The 25,237-nt window shown below is 43.6% G+C and overlaps 1 protein-coding gene across 1 annotated transcript; it reads right to left on the bottom strand.

The window, feature by feature from the left end:
* Positions 1-797: 797 nt before the first annotated feature.
* On the bottom strand, positions 798-25,124 carry LOC113889332 (phosphatidylcholine transfer protein-like). The gene is made up of 6 exons (XM_027536026.1): positions 24,958-25,124; positions 9,464-9,578; positions 5,849-5,928; positions 4,258-4,429; positions 3,209-3,276; positions 798-2,110 (listed from the first exon to the last, which is right to left on the bottom strand). Exons 1-6 carry the CDS (start codon positions 25,096-25,098, stop codon positions 2,045-2,047), a joined length of 642 nt encoding a protein of 213 aa, XP_027391827.1. The 5' UTR covers positions 25,099-25,124; the 3' UTR covers positions 798-2,044.
* Positions 25,125-25,237: the final 113 nt, after the last annotated feature.

A 25,237-nucleotide genomic window follows, 5' to 3' on the forward strand; every position in this document is an offset into this window, starting at 1 on the left:
ACTTTCACAGCATCATCTTTCAGGATTTGAAATAGCTCCATTGGAATTTCATCGCCTCCACTAGCTTTGTTCATAGTGATGCTTTCTAAGGCCCACTTGACTTCACATTCCAGAATGTCTGGCTCTAGGTGAGTGATCACACCATGGTGATTATCTGGGTCGTGAAGATCCACTTTGTACAGTTCTTCTGTGTATTCCTGCCACCTCTTCTTAATATCTACTGCTTCTGCTAGGTCCATACCATTTCTGTCCTTTATCAAGCCCATCTTTGCATGAAATGTTCTCTTGGTATCTCTAATTTTCTTAAAGAGATCTCTCGTCTTTCCTATTCTGTCCTCTGACGGCGGACCTGGGGTAGTTCGTCTCGGCCGCGCTCTCTGCGCCGTCGCAGCCGCCCATGCTCTGTGCCCCATTGCGGCCGCCCACGCTCTGCTCTGCACTTTGCTGAAGCAGCCGTGAAGAGATACACCACATCCAAGGTAAGAGAAACCAAAGTAAGACGGTAGGTGTTGCAAGAGGGCAGACACACTGAAACCATAATCACAGAAAACTAGTCAGTCTAATCACACTAGGACCACAGCCTTGTCTAACTCAATGAAACTAAGCCATGCCCATGGGGCCACCCAAGATGGGAGGGTCATGGTGGAGAGGTCTGACAGAATGTGGTCCACTGGAGAAGGGAATGGCAAACCACTTCAGTATTCTTGCCTTGAGAACCCCATGAATAGTATAAAAGTTTGGGCATATAACCAGATTAAAATGAGGGTATTTTCCACTGTTTTTGTAGCACCACTCAATTGTCCTTGAAAAATAGGTTTATTTACCAAATATTATCCTAGATCACATGAATCTGGAAAACATTTGGGTTAGTTTCTATATTTCTGTTAGTACACTTGATTTGTATATTTCTTGTTGAACTTCAAGTCAATTACTGGAGCCTTTAAAAATAACTTTGGAAATATCATTCAGAAATACAAAAATTCACTAGAGCATATAGATAGAGAAAGAAATAAACAGATATGATAATATGAAACTCAGGGGTTTATAAAAGAAGATTTGGGTCCATTGTGATTCTGGAAGATGGAGTAAATCAAGGTTATCTGCTCAGATAGTTTTTTACTAATATTTCCAAGTGAAACTTTTAAGATGTTTCCTACTCCTAATTATCAAAATGGACTTTTTTCTTTCCTTCTTATGAGATTCTTTTGTATCCTAGAGAAGACTATGTAGAATATTTATATCTCAAAGACACAAAGAAAGAATGGAAGTTGCACCAAGGACTTTTGCTCCTTAAGTTCATAACTTTTAGAACATCTGCAAACATTTTGAGAAGAAAAGGGTACATTTGGGCATGGGTAAAAAGGAAGTGGGCTTGAATTCTTCCTAGAGCCTCCTTTGCAGTTATAATAAAGGCCTGGTTTGTAAGATAATATAGGTTTCTTTAATTCCTCAAAGAATTGAGTGGCAACTTGAACAATATGGAGGACATCCCACCCATCCATCTTTATTATCCTCAGTTTGCTTCTTTACATCAGGGAGAAGATCTGCAAGTAAGATGGAAATCAAAAGATTCCTATGTTCTCAACCTAGAGGGGTGGGATGGGGAGGGAGAAGGGAGGGAAGTTCAAAAGGGAGGAGATATATATATATACCTTTCATGTTTTGGTTTGACAGAAAATGACAAAATTCTGTAAAGCAATTATCTTTCAGTAAGAAAATATACTATATATAAAAAAAGATTCCTATGTTCTTGATTTAGAATTGTATGTCTTTGGAGCATTTTGGTAAGTCCATCCACAAAAAGTTCTGAGTTTTTCTTCAAGGGTTTTCTGAATCTGACCCACATTCTACAGTGAAACAAGGCAGTTTGTTCCAGAGTGGGGAGAATGGGAAAGGAAGTTAGGCATCAGGCTGGCACCCTTGGGCACAAGGCGCTGGAGTGTGTGCAGGCTTCTGAGATGGAAAAATGACAGACATCCTGAGCAGCAGAAGTTGGGGCAGTTCCAGGGACATCATTCATGAACAAAAAGCTCCCAAATCTCTCTTAGGTTCTCCTCTGGTACCTCAGGCAGGCATTCTCCAGGTCAGCCAGGAAGCCAGGAATTCCATTCTGCAAAGAAAAGGACATTGTCATTACTCTGTCCTCACAGCAACTACTCTTCATTCTCAGGATGTGGCAAGGGTGAAGGAAGATGCCTTGGGGAATAATAAATAAGACAATAGGGCTCCTGGTAAGATTTCAACAGAATGTTGGCACTGATGATGAAAAAGGTAAGACTCAGGGCACAGGTAATGTAGGGGCCACAGTTTTCAGACCTTGCATATTTTAGCTTTTGCTAGTAGAAAGCTCAGACAATTCTAAGACACTATTTTTGAAAAGAAAAAGAAAATTCAGAAAATGGGACTGGGCTGGGCTGTGTGTTATTCCAAAAAGATGAAAGAAAGGACTTGCTTTACAAAATTGAAAATTGGTAAGAATTGGGAGCAAGAGGCAGGATATGTCATCCCTTAGTGTTGAACATTGCCAAGACTTTCCCCAAATGTTGTTTTGGTTACTCCTTCTCTACATTGTGGAAATATCCATCCCCATTTTTTGGAGGGGAGAAACTGATAGCTTCCTTAGATTACACAGTCGGAAGTAGGGACCAGAATTCAAAGTATGATGTGTTTTACTCAAGTTTGTGTACTTTCTTACTCTCCCTGTGAATTGGTGAGCCCACCAACCCGTAAGTAGGACCTCACAAAGCAGACTGAATGGTCTCCAGGAGTGATCTGCATACCACTGAAGTCCCTTCTCCTTATAGGAAGAAAACACAAAAATGAAACTGGAGGCTTCCCCAGGCTTGAGCATATCTCATTGTCTCCCAAGCCATGTTGGCCTAACTCCTGCATAAGCAGATACAGGGTCCACAGGCACCCTTGTTCCTACAAGGAGCAGGTTATTGTCCAAAGGTTCCAGAGACTGATGCTGGTGGGATCTTGGTGGGAAAGTAGTGGGGAGCTGATATTCCGGGTGAAGAGTTTGGTCTTTTGTCCCAGCCTCAGTCCTGGGTGTTGGCAACCCCAGTCCTAACCAGAGTCAGTCAACCATGCTGCTTCGTAAAAGAGCATCATGAGGCCTGAGATTGCACATCTCTTCAGCTAACAGCCCCACAGGGTAAGTCAATATTTGTCAAGCACGCTTCCCCCCTGCCTCAGGGAGTCTCACCTTGACAAGCAAGTTGATAAGCCAGGATGGAATCCAGCCACCAGGGTTTACGAAGCAATAAATAAATACTAAAGAGGGAAAGAAGGGACAATTCAAAAGGAGGAAAAATACAGCAGCAAACATCCAGGTTTACATTCAGGCCAAAAATTAAGGAGAGAGGTAACACACAATTCAAGTGGACTCTCCCATCTCCATTATGGGACACTTATATACACACTTTGGCAAACAGTCAAGGCACATTCTGCTGCTATTTATTTAACCCATGGCAAGTGCTAGATGGGGAGGGCATGGCAATCCACTCCAGTATTCTTGCCTGGAGAATCCCCATGGACAGAGGAGCCTGGGTGGCTACAGTCCGTAGAGTTGGACATGACTGAAGTGACTTAGCATAGCATTGCATAGCATAGCATAAGTGCTAGATATTTGGATATGTATCTCAGTTATTACTCTCAATTATCTTCATTATAAAGTTGATAAAATTAAACTCCAGTTTATAAATGATAAAATTGAGACTTAGAAGAGTGGGGTGATGCATCCAAGGCGGCAGATCTAACACACACCAGAACAATGTTCAGATTTCCCTGCAGTCTCCAGGCCATACCCATTCCAGTCCAGCAGGTGGCCACACAAACCCCTCCCAGATTCTCTCCTGAGTATGGAACTCAAGGCAGACAGGTCCTGAGTCCCTTAGTTTTTGCTGAGTGAGAGGTACCTCCTCAGAGATGGTCCCACTAGCCTTCCTGCTCACCTCCAGCCAGAATGTGCAGAACAAGAGCAGCCTGAAGTGAATTCCTAAACCTTTTGGTTCACTTCGATGTTCTGATTTCATTTGCACAATGCAAGAGTAAGTAAAAAATACATTGATCAGATTTAAACATCCACCTTGCATTGTAGCCAAACTTCAGGGGTGGATTGAGTCTCCTCTGTTTCCTCTGAAGTCATGCCCAGTTCTCTGACCTCAGGGGAAATGCATCCTGCATATTCTGAGCCTCACAGTCACCGCAGCCCTCACAGGGCGCACCATACACCAACCACTGCCTTCATTTTACCTTTGCTCCGGTTATGGCCAGCACTCTCCACAGCCAGCTTCACCTGGCACTGGCTCACCCGGATGAAGCCTGGTCTCTCTGGAAACTGTGGCAGCGAGGTGCCCTTGGCCAGGACCACCTGAATCTTCCGCCCTCTGAAGTCCAGTTCTCGCCGCTGCTTCACATAGACGCACTACACTGCCAGTCAAGGCAAGGCCAGGGTCAAACCTCTCAGATGGATAAAAGGAAAGCCCACAAGTCAGAAGCAAAAGGCAATTGTTTTGTTGCCTCCACTTGGTGTTTGCTCCCTTAATCTGCCAGTTCACTTCCTGCTTGGTCTGCCTAACTTCCCTGCAGAGCCCTGTCACCTCCCACCTGGTGTTCTCTTTTCATAGCAGGCATGGTGTACATACTCAGTTCCCAGTGGTGTCTGACTCTTTGTGACCCCGTGGACTGTAGCCTGACAGGTTCTTCTGTCCATAGGATTCCCAGGCAAGAATACTGGAGTGGGTTGCCATGTCTGCTCCAGGGAATCTTCCTGACCCAGGGCTCAAACCCACAGCTCTCCTGCATATCTTGTACTGGCAGGCAGATTCTTCACCACTGAGCCACCCGGGAAGCTCAAGAGCATGCATTACCCACCTATCAGTGATTCTTTGCTGCTCTAATTATGAGGGGAACCCACTCCTCCTTTCTCCAATAAAGCAATGAGATCTCAGAGGATTTGTCATTTATCAGCTGTGATCCTGGGTAACTTAATTTTTCTGAGATTCGGCTTCACTGTGCAAGAACAGAGAGGAACACTGCCTGTAGACAGGCTTGGTGGGGGCATTGGAGAAAGACTGGAGCAGAATCTCACGCAGGAAGCAATGGTTCCTGTCATTGCTCTCTGTTGTCCCCGTAAGCCCTAATCATTGACCTCTGGGCACAGAAGATGCTCAGGCAAGGTTACTTATACCTGGTGACCACAGGAAGATATGTGGACATCGAAATAGTAGTAGGCAAATGTCCTCACTGGTTCTGGTTCACCAAGAGTAATATAATCATTTCATCGCAATAAAGATTCTCAGACCAGCCACCATGTCTATGGCACTATTACAGGGAAGGTAATTCAATGTTAAGAAACTGAGCAGGAAACACACACTCACAGGGTCCAGAGCCAATGCTGGGGGAGGAGGGGCGGTGGAGAGAGCTGGAAATGCGGGGCCTGAGTTCCATCCCCGAGTCGGCTGCTCACCGCCTGATTGTGCGCCTCGATCACCTTAACTCTCTGGGGCCCGGCTTCCTCCTCTACAGACTGAGGGAGTGTATTGAATTATCTGAAGGAAAAGTTGTTTTCAGGTCCCCAAATCTGGGGTACAAGGATTTTCTAGGAAAAATCTCGGGAAAGTATGAGCTGCCTTCCCACAATTATAGATGTTCCATGTCGTCAGACCCAGAAATCACACTGAGATCTCTGAAAGCTACACAAGAAGTGACAGCTTTAGCAGATGCTTATGCAAGAGTCAAAGACAATGTTGTCCACCTTCTGGATATACCGCCATTGAGTCATGGCCATGAAGAACAAAGACACTTAGAAAGCTGAATAATAGTATGCATTCGAAAAGGATACATCTCTGCTGGACACAAAAAAAGGGAACTCCATTTTCATGTAGGTCACTGTTTCTCCATTGCATTCTGTTTCATAGGCTTCTATTAGACAAAGCAAAACAAACAAACAAAAAACAACACAAAAGACGTTATTGCATCTGGAAGTACCTTTGGCTTCAATTCACAAGAAGCTTTGATATGACAACCTTGTAGGGTGATAAACCACTAACTCACGAGGCATTGAATTTTAGAGAAAGTCAGATATTTAGAACCACTGAAATCTTGTTGTCCAGGGACAGTGTCTGGTAGATAGAATAACACAGTAGAAATAAAAGAACCCAACAAAACTTGTTCATTGTATACCACAAACAACATTCTAAGACAGAATGCAGTGAAACAAAATTAGGCATCCAAAAATAAATTTTCAAGTTCTAAAATCTTGGTAATCATCAGATGACACTACAGTGCCAATAATTTTTCTGTTGTGACCTTTCTCCTCATCTTAAATTTTGTGACATATTACAGGTGTCCTGGAAATGAGCAACCCAGCTTAGAAATGAAGTTTCAAGAGAGGTTAGGTGTCCTTCTGAAAAAGCTAGAAAGTGGCTGAACTATGTTAACTGTAAGATGCTTGCCTCTCTCCCGTGTTGCTTTATATCATAGTTACAGGGACCAAATCTCCTTAACACCCACCATGCTACTGTATGCAAATAGCATCAGCTCTTGGAGAGAGAGAGCAAAGCAATGCTTTGAAGTGCACAGCATATGCCCTCAAGCTGTGTGGGAAGCTTCTACCCTTTAGAAGAGGAGCCAAGCCTAAGCTTCTGAAGGAACCAAGAGAATCCCTAGAGAAGGTGCTGACAGCACAGAAATGTGTTATTTAATTCAGCTTTTGAAAGAAAGAAAATCTATTAGAAGCAGAACATGGAGTAAAGAATTTATCAGTCCATTACTACAAGAGGTTGAAGATGACCTTGAAAGAAAAGGAATGAGTGGACATCTGCTGCTTTTGCCTGCTCTGCTATGACTCTCCCCTTCTTGCACCAGAATCTCATTCTCCTTCAGAGCATCACCTTTTACCTTCTTCCCCACTATGTAGTTTAAGCAGGACTGTTCAATTCAGTTCAGTAGCTCAGTCGTGTCTGACTCTGAGACCCTATGGACCGCAGCACGCCAGGCCTCCCTGTCCATCATCAACTCCCAGGGTTTACTCAAACTCATGTCCATTGAGTTGGTGATGCCATCCAATCATCTCATCCTCTGTCATCCCCTTCTCTTCATGCCCTCAATCTTTCCCAGCATCAGGATCTTTTCAAATGAGTCAGCTCTTCGCATCAGGTGGCCAAAGTATTTGAGTTTCAGCTTCAACATCAGTCCTTCCAAGGAACACTCAGGAATGATCTCCTTTAGGATGGACTGGTTGGATCTCCCTGCAGTCCAAGGGACTCTCAAGAGTCTTCTCCAACACCACAGTTCAAAAGCATCAATTCTTCGGTGCTCAGCTTTCTTTATAGTCCAACTCTCACATCCATACACGACTACTGGAAAAACCATAGCTTTGACTATGTGGACTTTTGTTGGCAAAGTAATGTCTCTGCTTTTTAATATAATGTCTACGTTGGTCATCACTTTCCTTCCAAGGAGTAAGCGTCTTTATATTTCATGGCTGCAGTCACCATCTGCAGTGATTTTTGGAGCCCCCCAAAATAAAGTCAGCCACCGTTTCCACTGTTTCCCAATCTATTTTCCATGAAGTGATGGGGCCAGATGCCATGATCTTCACTTTCTGAATGTTGAGCTTTAAGCCAACTTTTTCACTCTCCTCTTTCACCTTCATCAAGAGGGTCTTTAGTTCTTCACTTTCTGCCAGAAGGGTGGTGTCATCTGCATATCTGAGGTTATTGATATTTCTCCCAGCAATCTTGATTCCAGCTTGTGCTTCATCCAGCCCAGCATTTCTAATGATGTACTCTGCATATAAGTTAAATAAGCAGGGTGACAATATACAGCCTTGACATACTCCTTTCCCAATTTGGAACCAGTCTCTTGTTCCATGTCCGGTTCTAACTGTTGCTTCCTGACCTGCATACAGATTTCTCAAGAGGCAGGTCAGGTGGTCTGGTATTCCCAGACTGACTCAGTGTTAATTTCAGGGCTGGGAAAATGAGCAGAACATGGTCACAGTGATTAGTTCAGGGAAGGCATATGTGGACAGAATCCTGGCTTGCCACTCTCGCAAGTTTAGGCCCAAAAGTGGCTTTGTGAAGTTCTCAGGTAGCTTATAGAAGATCTGGGAGGACCAGAGTTAGGTTAAGAACCTCAGGATGATTCCAGAAAAGTCAAACTACTGCAGCCTCTGGACTATACTCCATAGTGTGGACTGTTGATAGCAAGTACCACACATCAGAGGCTTTGTAAATGGCTACAGCACATGACTGAATCACAACTGGCAGGGAGATGGCCAGAGAACACCTGGCTTCTCCCTCGAATATACGGCACCACCATTCCCCATAAAGTAAGAGTAGCTGAAAATAGTATGTGGCCCTAAACCATGACAAGCATGCTGAAGGAAATAATATATGATCCAGGCTGAGGCGATAAGAGCCAATCCTGAGACTCTGGATGCCATCAGTAGGAAAGTTCCTGTTCCTCTGGGGTTGTGTACTCGGTTAGAATGTTAGCCTGCATCTTCTGGTGGCCTCTCTGCATGACACAGAATCTGCCTGAGAATCTGGTCAATACAGAAGAAGGCAGAGTTCAGCTGGAGAAATGAACTATTATGTGCAGCTATCCTGGAAGCCAGACAGCCGTGGATTTTCAATGTCATGAACCAATAAATGTTTTTGCCTTTCATTACACTGCAATTTGCTAGCTTTTCTTCCTTGCAACCAGCATTCCTAACCACAGCAAGTGCCTGTCAGGGTTTCTGGCCCCTGGGCTAGCTGTGTCTGGTCCATTGTGCCTGGGACAGCAGAGATCACTCCCCACTCTAAGTGCCAGAAATATCCCCTATTTAATGCCACTCATAATTCTCAATCATTTCTGGGAAAAAATCTAAGAAGTGTAGCCAGGTGACCAGCCTAGGCCCTTGGGTCTCTGGACTCTCCTCCCAGGTTAATTCCAGATTCTGCTACCCCAACAACCCAAAAGCACCCAACTGCTCACAGATTTAAAAAAAAAAAATCATATTGTTTCATGCCTTCTTCATTTTACTCATACTGTTTCCTGGGCCAAACGTCCTTAACCCACTCACCCTTCACTTTTCACCTCACCATGTATATATATTCTTGCTGTTTATAAAACTTTGGTTCAATTTGTCAAACAAAGCTCAGACACCACTTTCTCCAAGAAGTCTTCCATGCTCTTCCAGGTGTGTGTGTGTGTGTGTGTATGATGACAACAAACTTGTAGTAAGTTCAAACAGGAGCAAATAGGAGAGTGAATCTATTAAAGTATAAAAAGGAAGTCCTAGAAATATTGAAGGCATATTTCAGCACAGCACCTCAGAATTTAAGCCAAAATTTAAAACGAAACATAGTATAATAGAAAGTAAACCTATTGATTTCTGCTGGTTAGAGAAAATAGCAATAGATTCTACCTTCTAACCGATTTTTTCTAAGGAATACATGTCACTCACCTGTAACTTGTGGGATCTGCCGTCTTATATAGCCTAAATCCATACAGATATCTACAAGTAGATCTGGTGGAGCTCTCAGGGTACCAATGAACTTATACTCATAAAGTCCAGTTGGCTGTAAAATGAGAACAGACAGAAACAGCCTATTGATTCCCCAGTTGCTATTACACAGCATATGAAAAATAGTTGCTTGTGCCATCTCACTACTGGGCATCTCCTCTGCAGTCTTGGAAATGCAATGGTGAAAGAACAGGTGAAGATCTTGCTGATCTTGCTCTCATAGTTCTATTTGTTCTTTACCACAGGGGCTGGTGACAGGTACCCAGGTAATTTAAGTAGGATAAAAGGAGGTGATGTGATAAATGGTGTCTAGTTTTGGGGGGCTGGTGGTTTGTTGTATATCACCAGGTGTTCAGGGAATGTCTCTATGAGGGATTTATCAGAAGAGTTTCTTCTGAGTATTAGAAGGAGCTGGCCATAGGTAGATGAGAAATGTCCATTCCTGGTAGGGAGAAGGCCCACAGGCTGATGGATTGGTTGTCTTCCTCAAAGAACAGAAAGTCAGGGAGACCAGAGAACTGTGATGGGGAAAAGTGATAGGAGCTGCTGTCAGAGAAGTAGTGGGGGCGGGGTCCAGAGGGCTTTGTGAACCAAGGCAGTGGGCAAAAAGATTTTATTCTAGTAACTATGGAAAGCCAGTCAATAACTTAAAATAGGGAAATTGTTTTCTTTTTTAATAGTTCTTGCTTCTTGGTAGAAAATAGAACATAAATGAGTAAGGAGATGGGTTAGAAGACCAGTACAATGATCCAGAGAAGAGAGGTTGATGATTGGCTAGAGTGGTAACAATAGTGATGGGGAGAAGTCAGTAATTTAGGGTAACATTTTGCAAGTAATGTCAACAGAAATTGCTGACAGATTGGCTGTAGAGACAGAGATAGCTAGAACAAATCTTTTAACATTTGCTTAAACAACCAGGTAGATGGGATATCCATTTCCTGAGAGAGAGAAAGCTTGCAGAGGTGGTGACCTGTGGGCTGACCGAGAGTTCTACTTTGAGCATGCTGAGTTTGAAGTGCTTATTAAACACTCATGTGGAAATGTCACATAGGCAGAGTTCAGACTATTTTAGATAACCATGGGCCATAATGAAACCCCAAACATTATTGTTTTACCAATTCCAAGATGGAATTTTTCAGCAACTGTTTTTTTTTTTCTATAAAAAACTTGTGTATAAAAGAATGAAAAAGGATACATGTAGATAGAGAGCAGATTTGTGGATACAACAGAAGAAGGAGAGGGTGGGACAAATTGAGAGAGTAGCATTGAGCATATACATTAACATATGTGAAATAGAAAGCTGGTGGAAGCTGTTGTATAACGCAGGGAGCTCAGCCTAGTGCTCTGTGACAACCTAGAGGCAGGGGTCGGGGGGGTGGGGTGAAAGGGGAGGATGGAGGAGACCTACAAGAGGGAGGGGATATATGTATGCTTATGGTTGATTCATGCTGTTGTATTGTATTGCAGAAACCAACACAATATTGTAAAGCAATTATCCTCCAATTAAAAATTTTTAAAAAGATTTAAAAAAGAACAAAATGGGGAAAGAAACACCAGCTTCAAATCACAGTCCTTTTTATTCAGAAAAAAAAGATCATTTCTAAATGTCTAAGTACAAGAGATTTTCCTTGTTTTCAAGCCATATTCTGTGAGGATGTAGGCTGGAGGGGATACACTTCACTCGCTGTACAATGGCAACTAATTCCTGACACCCCTGCCAAAAAGTTTATTGTACAATTCCTGACCCTCTTGGCAAAGGGTTCTTTGTTAGGATTAAACTAATGACTTAGTTCCAGTACAGAAACAAACACAAGAAACAAAAATGAACCTTTTAAATGTACCTCTACTTCCAGGTGCTAACGCAGTCCTAATGGCTAACCCCAGAGGAATGAACCTACATTCTTAAACATTGTTCCAAGAACTTATGTGAAGTCAAGGTGTAAACGTGAAAATCTGTCTAGAGATCCTGAGGCTTCAAGGGTCTCCTGACTTAGGTGGCATAACCATAATTCTCAGTTTAGGAATCTCAGATGTCTGTGAAAGTACCTGGAGGAAAAAGGAAAGTAAAGTTGAAACTGAATTCATACGGGTGTTTCAGCTCTGAGAGCACGTGGCATTATACCAAGAGTTTCCAATGAGCAAATGAGAGACTGGTAGGTCTGACCTCCACGCATGCTGTGCCATGGAACCCCACAGGAGGGAGGGAGTCAAGAGAAAAGTCCTCCTCCTCCTGTCTCCTCCCATCAACTTCACAGAGGATGAGGCTTTATACCAGCACATATCTACACCCACACACGTTTTAGTTAGCTTGGGAAGACAAAGAATTACCTTCTGTTCAGGAATAGTGTGGCCCCGTTATCTATACACAGTGAGCAAAAAGGATAGCTATGTGTAGAGATTGTGATCTCCCCAACTTCACATGAATTAGCTTTGGTTATCTGGATAAATGAAGGCAAACTGCTTCCTGGAACTAGTTCCCAGCCCTCCTGCATGTATCGATCATTTGAGCCCTTAGGGACTTCAGTCCTGTAATATTACAGAAAAGAAAAAAGAAAGCCCTCAAGGAAGAGAAAAATAAAACAGTGTGATTTATGTGAATACCCAAGAATGAACGATCATGACAACTTTCTTTAAACACTGTCTTCATGGCAGGACTGAAAAATGCCAGAACACCAGAGGACAAATTGTGGGATGACACCTTTCCTTGTCCATCAATAAAATGTTCTTTACAGGTGTTTAGCAGCCCCATCCGAATTCTTGCATCAAAGAATCATTTCCTTTGAAAGAGGACCTCAGCAAACATATTCACAACTTCATTTTGTCTTTGAAACAATAAAGTGAATTTTTATAACTATAAGAATAATTCATATTAATTAAGAAAAATTATAAAATGTGAAGAAAATTTAAATGGCATGTAATGCTAAAATCCACAAATCCCTAATTGCAATATATGATATATTGCTTCTCTTTTTACCATTTTTTATTGAAGTATAGTTGATTTACAGTGTTGTATTAAATTCTGCTGTTTAGTAAAGTGACTCAGTTATAGATATACATACCTTCTTTTCCATGGTCTTTTCCATTATGTTTTAATTTATCACAGGATATTGAATGTAGTTCCTGAGCTATACAGTAGGATTTTTTGTTCACCCATCTTACATGTAAAAGTTTGCATCTGCCAGACCCAAACTCCCAATCCTTCACACCCCCGCTCTATCTCCCCCAGGCAACCACAAGTCTGTTCTCTATATCTGTTAGTCTGTTTTCGTTGCATAAACATGCTCATTTGTGTCCTACTTTAGATTCCATATATAAGTGATAGCATATCACTTATATGCTGAAGGACTGGTGCTGAAGCTCCAACACTTTGGCCACCAGAGGCGAAGAACCGATTCCTTAGAAAAGACTCTGATGCTGGGAAAGATCGAAGGCAGGAGAAGAAGGGGATGACGAAGGATGAGATAGTTGGATGGCATCATGGACTTATGGACATGAGTTTGAGCAAACTCCAGGGTTGGTGATGGACAGGGAGGCCTGGCGTGCTGCAGTCTATGGGGTCTCAAAGAGTCGTACACGACTAAGTGACTGAACTGAACTGATTTTCTATACAGTGCGCAAAAGGGATAATTATGTATGGAAAAAAAGATCTTCTCAGCTTCCATGAGTTAGCTTTGGTTATCTGGACACATGAAGACAAAGTGTTTCCTGGAATAAGTCCCCTTCCCTTTTGAATGTAGTTTCTGCTCTTAGTGACTTCACTCCAGTAATACCACAGAAAACAGAAAGCCCTCTAAAAGAGAAAAAGAGAGTGATGCGACTTACGTGAATACCCAAGAAGGAACTACTATGACGACTGCCTTTAAACAGTCCCTTCACGGCAGGACTGAGAAATGCCGGAACACCGGAGAAGCAAAGTGCTTGGTGACACCTTTGCTAGTCCGTCCATAAAATGCTCTTTTCAAGCACCGAGTAGCCCCACTCAAATTCCGGGTCAAAGCAATTTTTACCCCTCATTCCTTTCAAAAGAAGGGGTTTGTTTCAAAAGAAACAAACTCACATTTTCATTATGTCTCTTAAAAATGAAATTTTCATAATTATAAAAGTAAGTCATATTCATTGAGAAAAATTAGAAGATGCCAAAAATAATAAAGAAAACTAAAACATGTAACTTCATAATCCTCAAATACCAACTGAATATTTTGCATATTTTTTGAGTAAATAAATATTTCTATGTGTTATACAATGGGAGTAAGATAGTATAAACAGACTGTATTCCTATTTTTAATGACATCATTTTGAAACTGAGTGATCAGCTAATTTTATTATTCTGTAAGTTATTTCTGTTTCCATATATTTTCACAATTATGAACATTGCTGGAAAAATTATTCCAAATGGACAAACCTGGTTCCTAATTCTAACTTCCTCATTAGGCAAGCAAAATGCCTCTTCAGAGATCAATTTTAGGGTCAATGACATTAACATTTTAATGCTCTTTATACTTTTTATAAATCTTTAAGAAAGAATTTTACCTATTTATACTCTCACCAGTAGCAAAGAAACATCTCACCAGGACTGGGTACCACTGTTTGTACAAATAATTTAGTAGGAGGACGCATAAATCTTAGTTTTATTTGGGCAATGTACTGATGTGTAATTCTCTTTCAAATTAGAGATATAATTCTGGTGCAAAATTTTTTGCAGATACGTTTTGAAATTCTAACATTTCAATAAATGACTAAACAAGTATACTCAAAAGGTGCTTGGCTTTTCCTGAAGGTCCTCCAGAAAAACACTTTTAAGAATGGCTCAATTTCTTTATCCAAAGTAAAATGCAATGCATGCTTTTCTTTTTTACATTACTTTTAGGGTTAGTTTCTACTGTATAGCACAGTGAACCACTTGTATAAATATCCACTATTTTTTAAGACCCTGATGTCAGAAAGATTGAGGGCAGGAGGAGAAGGGGGAGACAGAGGATGAGATGGTTGGATGGCATCATCGACTAAATGGACATGAGTTTAAGCAAACTTTGGAAGACAGTGAAGGATAGGAAAGCCTGGCGTGCTGCAGTCCATGGGGTCACAAAGAGTTGGACACGACTGAACAACCGAAAAACAACATACTTTTCTAATGACGCACTGATTACAGGATACTGTAATTTCCTACACTACAGGTGGTAAAAGAATTAGTCAATGGTAGAGAATCAGTTGATACCATGTGTAGAATATAATTCCCAGAAGAAACGGGAGATTCATTATAGCATATACTCTCTTTCTTACTAAGAAAATTGCACAGCTGATAATTTTCCTCATCTCTTTTACAGGTAGAGGCAGCCATAAGACGATTCTTTCTTCTTTTGAATATGGGTATGATTCTAGAGCTGAAGCAGCTATTTTGTGATTAAGAGACAATAAAAATGAGAAAGCAGAGTGAAAATATTCAGAGTTTTACTGACATTGTTGATCAACTGATTCAACGCCAGCAACTGCTAACCTCTGGACTACCTGCTAGGTGAGAAATAGAAACCCCTCTTTGGGGACTTCCCTGGTGACTCAGCTGGTAAAGAATCTGCCCGCAATGCAGGAGACTGGGTTCGATCCCTGGATTGGGAAGATCCCCTGGAGAAGGGAATGGCTACCCACTTCAGTATTCTGCCCTGGAGAATTCCATGAACTGTATAGTCCAGGGGGTCCAAAGAGTCGGACACGACTGAGTAACTTTCACTTTCCCTTTTCACTTGTTTAAGACTTTGTTAATCCAGTTTTCTGTTACTTGCAGCTACAAGCAATCCTACTCATTACAAGTGGTTCTTATTGAGAATTTTATTTGAGCTCTGCGATCCTGAAAAACAACAGAGATTAAGAAACTCTCCCATGCTTTGTGTTTCAAAAAACAGCTATCACAAAAGAATCACTTTTACACACACACACACACACCCTTTGTTTACCTATCACAAGGCCAGACACAACACCTCTAAATTCCCTTTGACGGTCCCACAAATGATCCTCTAAGCTACTTATTTCAAGGATCAATAGGCACAAAACGCTTGTTCACCAAACTAGTTAAGCATCTCCTTCCTCCAGACTCTAAATTTTGGCCCAGCCTCATTCTAAGCAGCATCCAGCCCTGCTGAGAATGAACTGGCCTCAGGGTAAGACATTCTGTTCTATTCTTCAGCAGACCACCTTCACCTCACTTCCCCACAAGCGGTTTCAGTCTTGCTGACTCCTCTCTCTCTGGGAAAAAAAAAAAGACCTTTCTGCCTCTCCCCTGAGAAACTCACGGATCTTATGGTCAAAGTATTCTTCCTAATACAATGTCCTCCAATCTAAGTCCAGGTTTGCTTCTTATTTGGCATTAAAGTAGACTGACAAAACAGTACTGATCAGACTTCTGAACATTTCCAAGCATGTGAGACTGTGTGATTCATTATGGAGTTCATTAAAATAGCACACAATACTACACTATGTAATTCATTAAAATAGTACAAAAATACATAAGCATTACTAAAACAAATAGTTAAGGAAGAGAATAAGAGATAATGGACACAATTAATGGACATTAAACTGCAGCATATTTAATTCTGCATAGAAATCTGAAACTTCACACACTCTATTACAGAAAGTTCCACCTCCTTCTACTATGTACCACAGGGAAAAAAAAAAACACAGCAACAACCACCATGGGCCCACTATATTCTTGGGCCTGAGAAAACAGTCAGGCAAGGTTTACACTTGGCTTTTCAGCTTGGAATGGATTTGCCTTGGTGATCTGTCAGCATCACTACAGCTGCCATGCATTCTGCGCTGGAAGCTGTCCAATCACTCTGACCTGCTATAAACTCTTTCAATAATACGAACATTCATTTCTCTAAACACAGTGCAGGTTCTAGTTTTAGGTTCACTATCTTGTGTAATCTCAATAGAGCCCTGTGGTATCAATAGGGACACTGGTGTCACGTCCCTATGACATGAAGCTCAGAGAGGTGACATACTTGCTCGAGTTCTACAGTTAGCTCTGGGGACAGCCAGAGAGAGGAGGGCACCGTCCCCTTCTTCTCCCCACGACGGCTCCTAATATGGCTCTACTCTCTCTGCACACTTGCTCCAAGCCACTGTTCCAAACGACAAGCTAAAGATGTCAATAAAGATGGCACAGGCTCTCAGAGCTGGAAGGAGTCTTAGATCCTTATGAAAAAAATGACAGCAACGCATCAAAAGGCAGCTGATGACTCCTGCTGGCAAAACCTGGATGGGAAACTTTCCTTCCAGTCCCTAACCCAGTGTTCCTGCCCCAGACTACCCAGAAAAATGCAAATCTGCAGAGACACCAAGTAGCTTGGTGGCTGTCTAAGACTGGGAACGGAAACAGGGGATGACTACAAATGGGGAACAGGTTTCTTTGGGGATAACACAAATATTCGAAAATTAGACTCGGGGAAGGATGTGTGACTCCATAAACTTACTAAAAATTAGTGAACTATACACTTAAAATGAGTAAATTTTGAGGTACTTAAATGATACCTCAAGAAATACAGCTGTTAAAACTAGAAGATTATGAAACTCACTTAAGGTCACACAAGTAATGAGCTTGACCTGAAGCTCATTCGTTGCAAAAGAACCTGGACCTGAAGCCAGCGATATGACGGCAGAGTTCACAGCCTATGATCCCGCCTCCAAGCGTCACTGGCCTCTCCCAACATATTATTAGAGAAACAACAAGCCGTCAGAGTAGACAGAGCTCTGGCCAAGGCGACCATGTGATTGAACATTCTAGTGGACAGTTCTGAGTGAAAGAGCTTTGTCATATGTTTCACCAGGACAAACATAATGCAGGTCTTGAAGGGTAGAGTAGAACAGAGATCACCCTACTCACAGCAAACACCATTTAATTTACTAGGGGCTTCAAAATGTATCCTCTCATTGGATCCCTGGCACAACTCTGGCAGAAAAGGAATTATCTCCAGCTTACAGATGAGGAAGCTGAGACTCAGCTAGGGCCCTAGGTTCATAAATCCCAAAACCTCAGAGCAATTAAGCATCAGAACTGTATTTTAGACCAGGAGTTACTGAATCTGTCATGCTGTCTATTTTTCACAGTCCACAGCTAACAATAGTTTTTTAGATTTCAAAGTGGTTATGTAAGTCAATATACAGCCTCTTAGTCTATAAAGCCTAAAGTAGTTTCTATTTGGCTCTTTACAGGAAAAAAAAAAAAAATTTGCAATCCCTGCTTTAGACCATTGCCGCCACCACTTCTAAAAACATACAGTCCAGAAAAGCTCTGGATTACTAGAGTCATACTGCTACTCCACATGCAAGAGAGGAATCTTTGCATTATAAACCCCAAATATATTATATTTTATTTTAAATCACATGTGGCTTTACCATTTAAGCTCAGACCACTCTTCAAAGTAAATCTGCTGATCTTGAGCACACCATACAGGATAAGCAACAACACTCTTAAACAAAACATATTCAAACCCAGAAAACCAAAGAGAAAAAGAAAATCTTAAAAGAAGCTGTCAGGAAGGAAAGGGCCATCACTCTACTTATAGAGGAATACCGATGATAATTAGAGCAGACATCTCATCAGAAACCACTCTGCAAAAAGAGAAAAGGTAGGGTGAAATATACACTAAATCAATCACTGACCTAGAATTCTATACCCAATGAACCCATCCTTCAAAAGTGAAGAAGAAATACAAACTTTTTCAGACAAACAGAAACAGGGAATTCATCAGCAGCAGACCTGGCTCTGGAAGAAATGTTAAAAGAAGCTTTTCAGGGAGAAAAACATATGCTATAGGTCAGGAACTCAGATAGACATTGCATAAAAGGTGCCTGTTTTATTGTCTTAAAGTTTCTGGAAGGTATGAACTTTCTGTCTGATGAATACATCAGGCATCACCAAAATGCAGGCACACAGTAAGTTCTGAAACACTGCTTGAATGGGTCATGAAGCAGTATTTTGGAGGTTTCTTCTTACTAGGGTGTATTCAAACAGCCCCAAACCAGCTGTGCAATACAAAGTCTGACTTACACCCTCAGACAGGCCTGGGGGATCCTGCTCCCCCCTCCCCGCTAAGGCATGCCTTCAAATCTTGGACCAGCACCTTGTGATCAGTCAGCATCTTCATGCTGCCTCACACCACAGGCTCGTCCTGAGAGAAGTGAGGAGAGAGAGCTGAGGCTCCAACATTATCTATCCAGTTACACTGAGGGGCGATGGGGCAGGAGAGAGACAGAGAGAGCGAGCAGACCTGCACCAGTGGCAGCAAGTAGAGGAAGGCTGCACATGCTGCTCAGCTTTAGCCACGGTGGTCCTACCCACTCGTACATATGGCTCTGTAGGTGTCCCCAATGCATCAACTGCTCCATCGATCATGTTAGTACCTAGTAGGATGGGAAAAGGGAGAAGAGTCCTTCACCCAGAAGTGAAGAGGTCCGTGATGCAAGTCAGATTACCATCCCATCTGGGAAATCAGAGTGAAGCTTCTCACCACTGAGGTAATCCGTTTCCATGGCAGTTTAATCACTGCTTCCTTCCAAAAGGCCAAGCTATCTCTCGACACAGCACGGCTGAACCCAGTTTTCCGAGTAAGGCCAGGCTCTCAGTAGTTCAGTAGGGCAACAGCACAGGAAAGAACAGTCCCTGGGAAAGTACTGTCTTCTCTTGACCAAACTCACTGATGAGAAGACCTTTGCAAGGACAAAGGCAGCCGCTTCACACAGTGCCAGACACTTGGTTTCAAATCGTAAGAAGTCAAGCCCTCAGTCAGATCTTTCCAGACCAACATTTTCTTGGTCTAAATCAATGATGTGAGCTCTGCATGCCAGTTTCACTCCATCTACAGGCAGGTCACAGTGTCTACTGGCATAGTATCCAGCCTAAAGCTCCAGGGAGACCTGACTGCAGATCTCTGGGAAAGCTTTTGCAAATGACCCATGACCCTTCTCTCCAAGGGAACCTTCTCCCTGCTGTTCAGGGGACCACATGCACTCCCAAGTGGACACTGAAAAACCAGGAAGAGTTGGTCTTCACGTGGACATGACTTCCACCTTAAGATAGTCCTCCTTTTCGCTCTTCCCTCTCCTGCCTCTCGGTGCCACCACGTGGGGTGGTGCACCTCGAGCAGCACGTGAGAAGCTCCCCTTACATCAGTGGTTCGCAAAGTATAATCCATGGAGCTTCAGTATCACGTGGCCATTCGTAAAAACAAAATGTTAAAAAGGAGGAGGAGGAGAAGTAAAGAATGTAAAGCCAACTCTCAAGTCCCACCCAGATCCACTGAATCTGAAACGGAGCAGGATATTAACTGTGAATTTTAACAGGCTTTGCAGATGAATGTTAACAGGCTTTGCAGATGAGTCTAGTGTATGCTCAAGGTCAAGAATTACTCTGCCATGGATCATTTCATTCAATGTTTGTCAGAAACCAATGATCCTAAAAAGCAAGAATTAGACTTGTTTTGCAAATGAGGAAGCTGAGATTTTAAATGAAACAGCAGCCGGCCTATATCCCCCAAGTAGTAAGTGGGGGCCACTCTCCAACACCAGGTTCACCCTGGTCCTGTGTCCTTCTGGCCCCTCCTGGAAAAGGAGGAAGGTCAGCCTGGCTCTGGAACTTAGCACTCAGCGTTCCCTCTACTGCAATGGTTATAACACAGCACGCTCATTACAACTTCTTGGAAAGCTTTCACATGAAAAAACAAAAAGAAGCAACAAAAACATATTTTATTTTTAAGCATTTCAAACACACCAACGGAGAAGGAAATGGCACCCCACTCCAGTACTCTTGCCTGGAAAATCCCATGGGCGGAGGAGCCTGGTAGGCTGCAGTCCATGGGGTCACTAAGAGTCGGACACGACTGAGCAACTTCAGTTTCACTTTTTCTCTTTCATGCATTGGAGAAGGAAATGGCAACACACGCCAGTGTTCTTGCCTGGAGAGTGCCAGGGGCAGGAGAGCCTGGCGGGCTGATGTCTATGGGGTCACAGAGAGTCGGACACGACTGAAGTGACTTAGCAGCAGCAGCAGCAAACACACCAAAGTAGACAGGACAGAATAATCAGCCTCTAGGCGAAAGGGGAACTTCTCAAAAGGACCATCCAAGCTCCACTTCAACTCTGTTCACGATGGGGCTCTAATAGGGCTGAGAGGTGACCTGAGAGCTCCCCAGGCAGCTCTTGAGCTTTGAGGAACACTCTCTGGTCCATTTCTCCTCTGATATTGGCAGGGCGCAATCTCTTCTTTCATTTATATCTCCACTCAATTGTTAACCTCTGGAAGAGGGTTTTTCCAGATTCCCTGTATCTAAAGCACACCTGGATATCCCCACCTCTGCCATAACATCTCTGTATCCCTTCATCCCACTTTACTGTTTCTGTAGCATTTTTCAGCTGCCATTTCATTATATACTATGTTTATTATCATCAGTGAGTACTGTTTATTGTTTAAGAAGCTCATTCACTGAACCAGCAGCTCCAACTGCCTGCTCCCTGCTCATGCCCAGTGTCTGTCAGGGCACTCCCACATGGGAGGCACGCAGTGAACATCTCCTGAATAAATGAATGACAGCGGAACAGAGCAGAGACTGCAACTCAACACTGTCTGCCTCCAAAATCCATGCTCTTTTCCACAGCACCACATAGACTAGCATAGCACACAGCAGTGTTGCCCTAGCTTGGCTTTCAGGTCAGTTCAGTCTTTGCGACCCCATGGACTGCAGCACGCCAGGCCTCCCTGTCCATCAGCAGCTCCCGGAGCTTACTCAAACTCACGTGCATCGAGTCGGTGATGCCATCCACCATCTCATCCTCTGTCATCCCCTTCTCCTCCCGCCTTCAATCTTTCCCAGCATCAGGGTCTTTTCCAATTGAATCAGTTCTTCATATCAGGTGGCCAAAGTATTGGAATTTCAGCATCAGCATCAGTCCCCGCAGTGGAATATTCAGGACTGATTTCCTTTAGAATTGACTGGTTTAGCTTTGCTTAGCTTGGAGAAAAAGAATGTAGTTCTGAATTGAAGCAAGCTATATATTTGGTACTGAGTTTATCCAAGTACACTGGTTCGTGTCTAATTACTAGCTATGAGGGCTTGTGTGGCTCGCTCTGGGTCTTACCTGCCATCCATAAAATAGGAAAATAAACCTGTCTCTACCTATCTTCTATATTTGTTGAGAGGGATAAATGAAAACTTACATGTAATAGCATTTTGTATATTAAGGGGCCATGTAAAGATAAGTTAGCACTACACTTGGGGAGAGAAAAAGAAGGTGAGAACAAGGAAACAGAGTAGGCAAAGAAAGCAGGAAGAAAGAAAAAAGAAAGGGTGATGGGAATTGGACAGAATGGTTGCAAAGAGACTTTCTAAGTCTAAAATTCTGTGATTTAATAGGAAAAGAGAAAACGGAAAAGTATCAAAAGTAGCCATTTGTGCAAGAACAAGATTCAGAATTATTCGAGTCTACTAAAAAGAAGCCACAATTTTTTTTACTTTAAAATACAATTTATCTGTCATACTGCAAACTCTCTCAAGTACCTGTATGCTTATGTCAGTCTTTTCAAATCATGTGATGGTAACTTCGTTACAGCATCATTTTTAGATCATGATCACTCCTCCCTAATGCAGACTCACAGCGGGTTATTCCCTGTGGAACAGCCATCCAGGTTCAACTGGATAAAAGTCACTGAAAAGTCTGAGAAGGGGGCCTGTCTGATTCTTCTTATTCCATAAATTCCAAATGGTACACCCCTGATGAAACAGCTAATATGCTTTGTATGCAAACCATGATGGACTGCCTTTACCATAATCAGGACATTCATCCATTGAACATGTCCCTTACTCAACAAAGATTTAGCAAGAACTTTGATGAAAAGCGTTATTTTTGTATGGGTACCAAACGTAACCTTACTGAAACAAAATCAAGCATTTCAAGAAGCCTTATCGGATTACCTGTCTCACCTTCTGCTCATGGGTTTCACATTAACAAGAAATAGGAAGAGATAGGAAGAATCAAGGGACTCATTCCAGCAGGGTGGAAATCTGTAGATGGTTATTAGGAAATAAGGTGAATAATGTGTCTATTGATGGGACTGAAGGAAAGGTCTTAATGCAACTCCATCAAAAGTCAGGTGGATCAATAAGACCCTCTGCTAGTCCCCTAACATTAAAGGGCCCCAAACAAGTCCACTCTGTACACCAGTCGGAAGAACTGAAAAAGCCAGATGATAACAATTGCAATGAAAACCCTGACCTGGAATGACCTGGGCAATAGTCTGGTATGTAAACCAAGGTGAACATTAACAGAGGGGCCAGGATTTTCTGGTTGGACCTCCAGTCAGGGACCTGGGGACCCAAGGCCATATGCACAATGGTTCTAGGCAGGAAAGTGTGGGGAAGAGGAAACAGAGTCACATAATATCAACAGCATGCATGGTGGATGAAACCACACTGGATCACCAGACAGAAGAGGGCACAGGGTGTTAGGGGAGATAAGTGCAGGTCTAGGCAGGGTAGGACAAGCCGAATTCACTGGACGTGGAGTGGCATTCAGAAGACAAGATTTACTAACTGATGGATTCGATGGAATTCTCCTCCAGGAGGAAAGTAAAGGATGGGAATCAACTTGGAAAGAAAATGAGGCTCTAGCAAAATGGGTCAGGCAGCAAATAACACTGGATGTGCAACTAAGGCTCTAGGAAAGGGCTCGCACCTGACACAGCAGGGTCCCTAGACACTGAATGCACGTGCAGATCACGGTGGCCATGGGCAGTGGCCCCAGCCTAGCTGCTGGGGCTCAAGGCCAGCATATGGCCTCCAACTTACGGGAGCTCTCTGGAAAGACTTGTAGCTTACATCAATGTATTATAACTGCCCTCATGCCCAGAACAGGTGGAAATAAGACTTATATCATGGTTCAGAGGGATAGGAACAGTTCTGATACCCATCTTCCCCCCAGGAGGGAGGTGGGCCCTGCTCCATGTCAATACACATGGAAACAATACAAAGCCAGACATTCTGCCTCAGCTTAGGCAGCGGCTGCTGTGGGATAAAAGGCACAGCCCTTCAGGGGATGTGAGGGGAGTGGTCAGGGCTGATGGGAGGACAGGACCGGAGTGGGAGGAGCCATGGGCCCTGGACCAGCCTAGTCCCCTGAGCACAGCCCACCTGGCATACTTGCCCTCCTAGAGTCAGTGGGAGGAGTGTATCAATAGCGTAGGTCCTGGAGCTAGAAAGCTGAGTTCCAACCCCAGAGTGAGTCTTGAGCTTCAATTTAAATCTTTCCATATATCCATTTTCCAAATTGGTAATAAGGTGATAGTCCATATAGTGCCTGACAACATGGCACCGATGTGAGGACTAAGTCAGTGTCTGCAGAGCACTTACGGTGCCTTGAGCGTAAGACAGCATGAAATGAGTAGGCTATACTGTAGGTTTTATTTTTTACACAATCAACAGGGCCATTGGAAGGGGCATGAATAAGATCACAATCTCTTTCAGGTGCTTGATTTCAGGTGTGCAGGATGGAAGGGAAAGGGTGGAAGGCCAAAAAGCAAGTCAGAAGATCACTGCCATTTTAGGGAAGAGGTGGCACTCAGAGTGACAAAGGTCAAGGGGAAAAAGGGAAGGGAAAGGGGCCAGACATCAGATACATCTGAGCAGTGAATTGCCAACATTTGGCAAATGCCTGGAAGTGGCCTGTGCGGAAAATGAAACAATTTTATCCAGAAGATAAAAGTTTTTTCTGAAACATGTCCATTTTTGCAGCCAGGTAAATGCTTAAATGACACTCAGAAATTAATTCTGCCTGCTCCACACTGAGCTTCACTGCTCATTGACCCCTGGACACACCCAATGACAGGCCATCATTCCACCTGGCCGGTTACCTGGCTCCAAAGGCCTGCCGACCCCCCGCAACTCCATTCCTCCTACCCTTCAACTTTTCCCCAGACTTTTTCTCAGGCTAAAGCTATTCGGTGCAGTTTACAAGGAAAGCGGCAGCACTCCAAGGAGCAAGTTAGTGAAATGACTAGAGTGGACGGTAGGTCCCTTCTCAGCAACATTCCTCACACCACACATCCACCCTGTACATCCACTCTCTGAACACCCCGGTCGCTTTTCTTCCTGGATTCAATCTTACATACTCCCCGCCACACAGATAGCACTGGCACCCCACGTGGGAAAGAGGCTCACGTCCCTTGCAGGCAAGTGGGTGGGGCTAAGCAAGAATCCGCACAGACCCACGTTTTCACTCTGCCATCAACTTTTGGCAAAACTTGCCCTGTCCGGTCCCTCACCCCCGCCCCCGGGAGCACTTCCCACCCCCATCCCCCGGGAGCACCTCCCACTCCACCACACCCCTGGAAGCACCCCCCACCCTGTCCCCGCAGACGGCCGCCCGGCGGTCCTCTAGGGACGGACAGCTACCTGGTCCAGCAGCCGGTAGACGCTGATGCCCTGGGTCTCCTCCAGCAGCTCCCAGGCGGCCCCGGAGAGTGCGGGCCGCTGGAGCTCGGCGCAGGCCTCCCTGAATTGCTCCTCCGAGAAGGTGCCGGTCCCAGGCTCCATCCTTCTGCAGCGGCTGCCCCGGGGCCCGGAAGAAGAGGGATAGGTGGGGCTCATGCTCGGAGACTGACGAGGAGTGGCCCAGCGAAATTTGGCAGGGACCAGAGAGAGACCCGGACGCGGCTGGGGGCGGGCCCATAGG

This window comes from Bos indicus x Bos taurus, unplaced genomic scaffold (assembly GCF_003369695.1).
Source record: "Bos indicus x Bos taurus breed Angus x Brahman F1 hybrid unplaced genomic scaffold, Bos_hybrid_MaternalHap_v2.0 tig00011774_arrow_arrow_obj, whole genome shotgun sequence".
NCBI classification, from domain to species: domain Eukaryota; kingdom Metazoa; phylum Chordata; class Mammalia; order Artiodactyla; family Bovidae; genus Bos; species Bos indicus x Bos taurus.

What these genes read in the sequence shown, in the direction of transcription:
- LOC113889332 (XM_027536026.1), bottom strand. Translation starts at nt 25,098, where the DNA reads ATGGAGCCTGGGACCGGCACCTTCTCGGAGGAGCAATTCAGGGAGGCC. An exon ending in TCTACCGGCTGCTGGACCAG is followed by an intron (nt 9,579 to 24,957) that starts GTAGCTGTCCGT and finishes CTCATTTTACAG; the next exon opens with CCAACTGGACTTTATGAGTA. An exon ending in TTTTTGTGTCCAGCAGAGAT is followed by an intron (nt 4,430 to 5,848) that starts GTATCCTTTTCG and finishes CTGGCAGTGTAG; the next exon opens with TGCGTCTATGTGAAGCAGCG.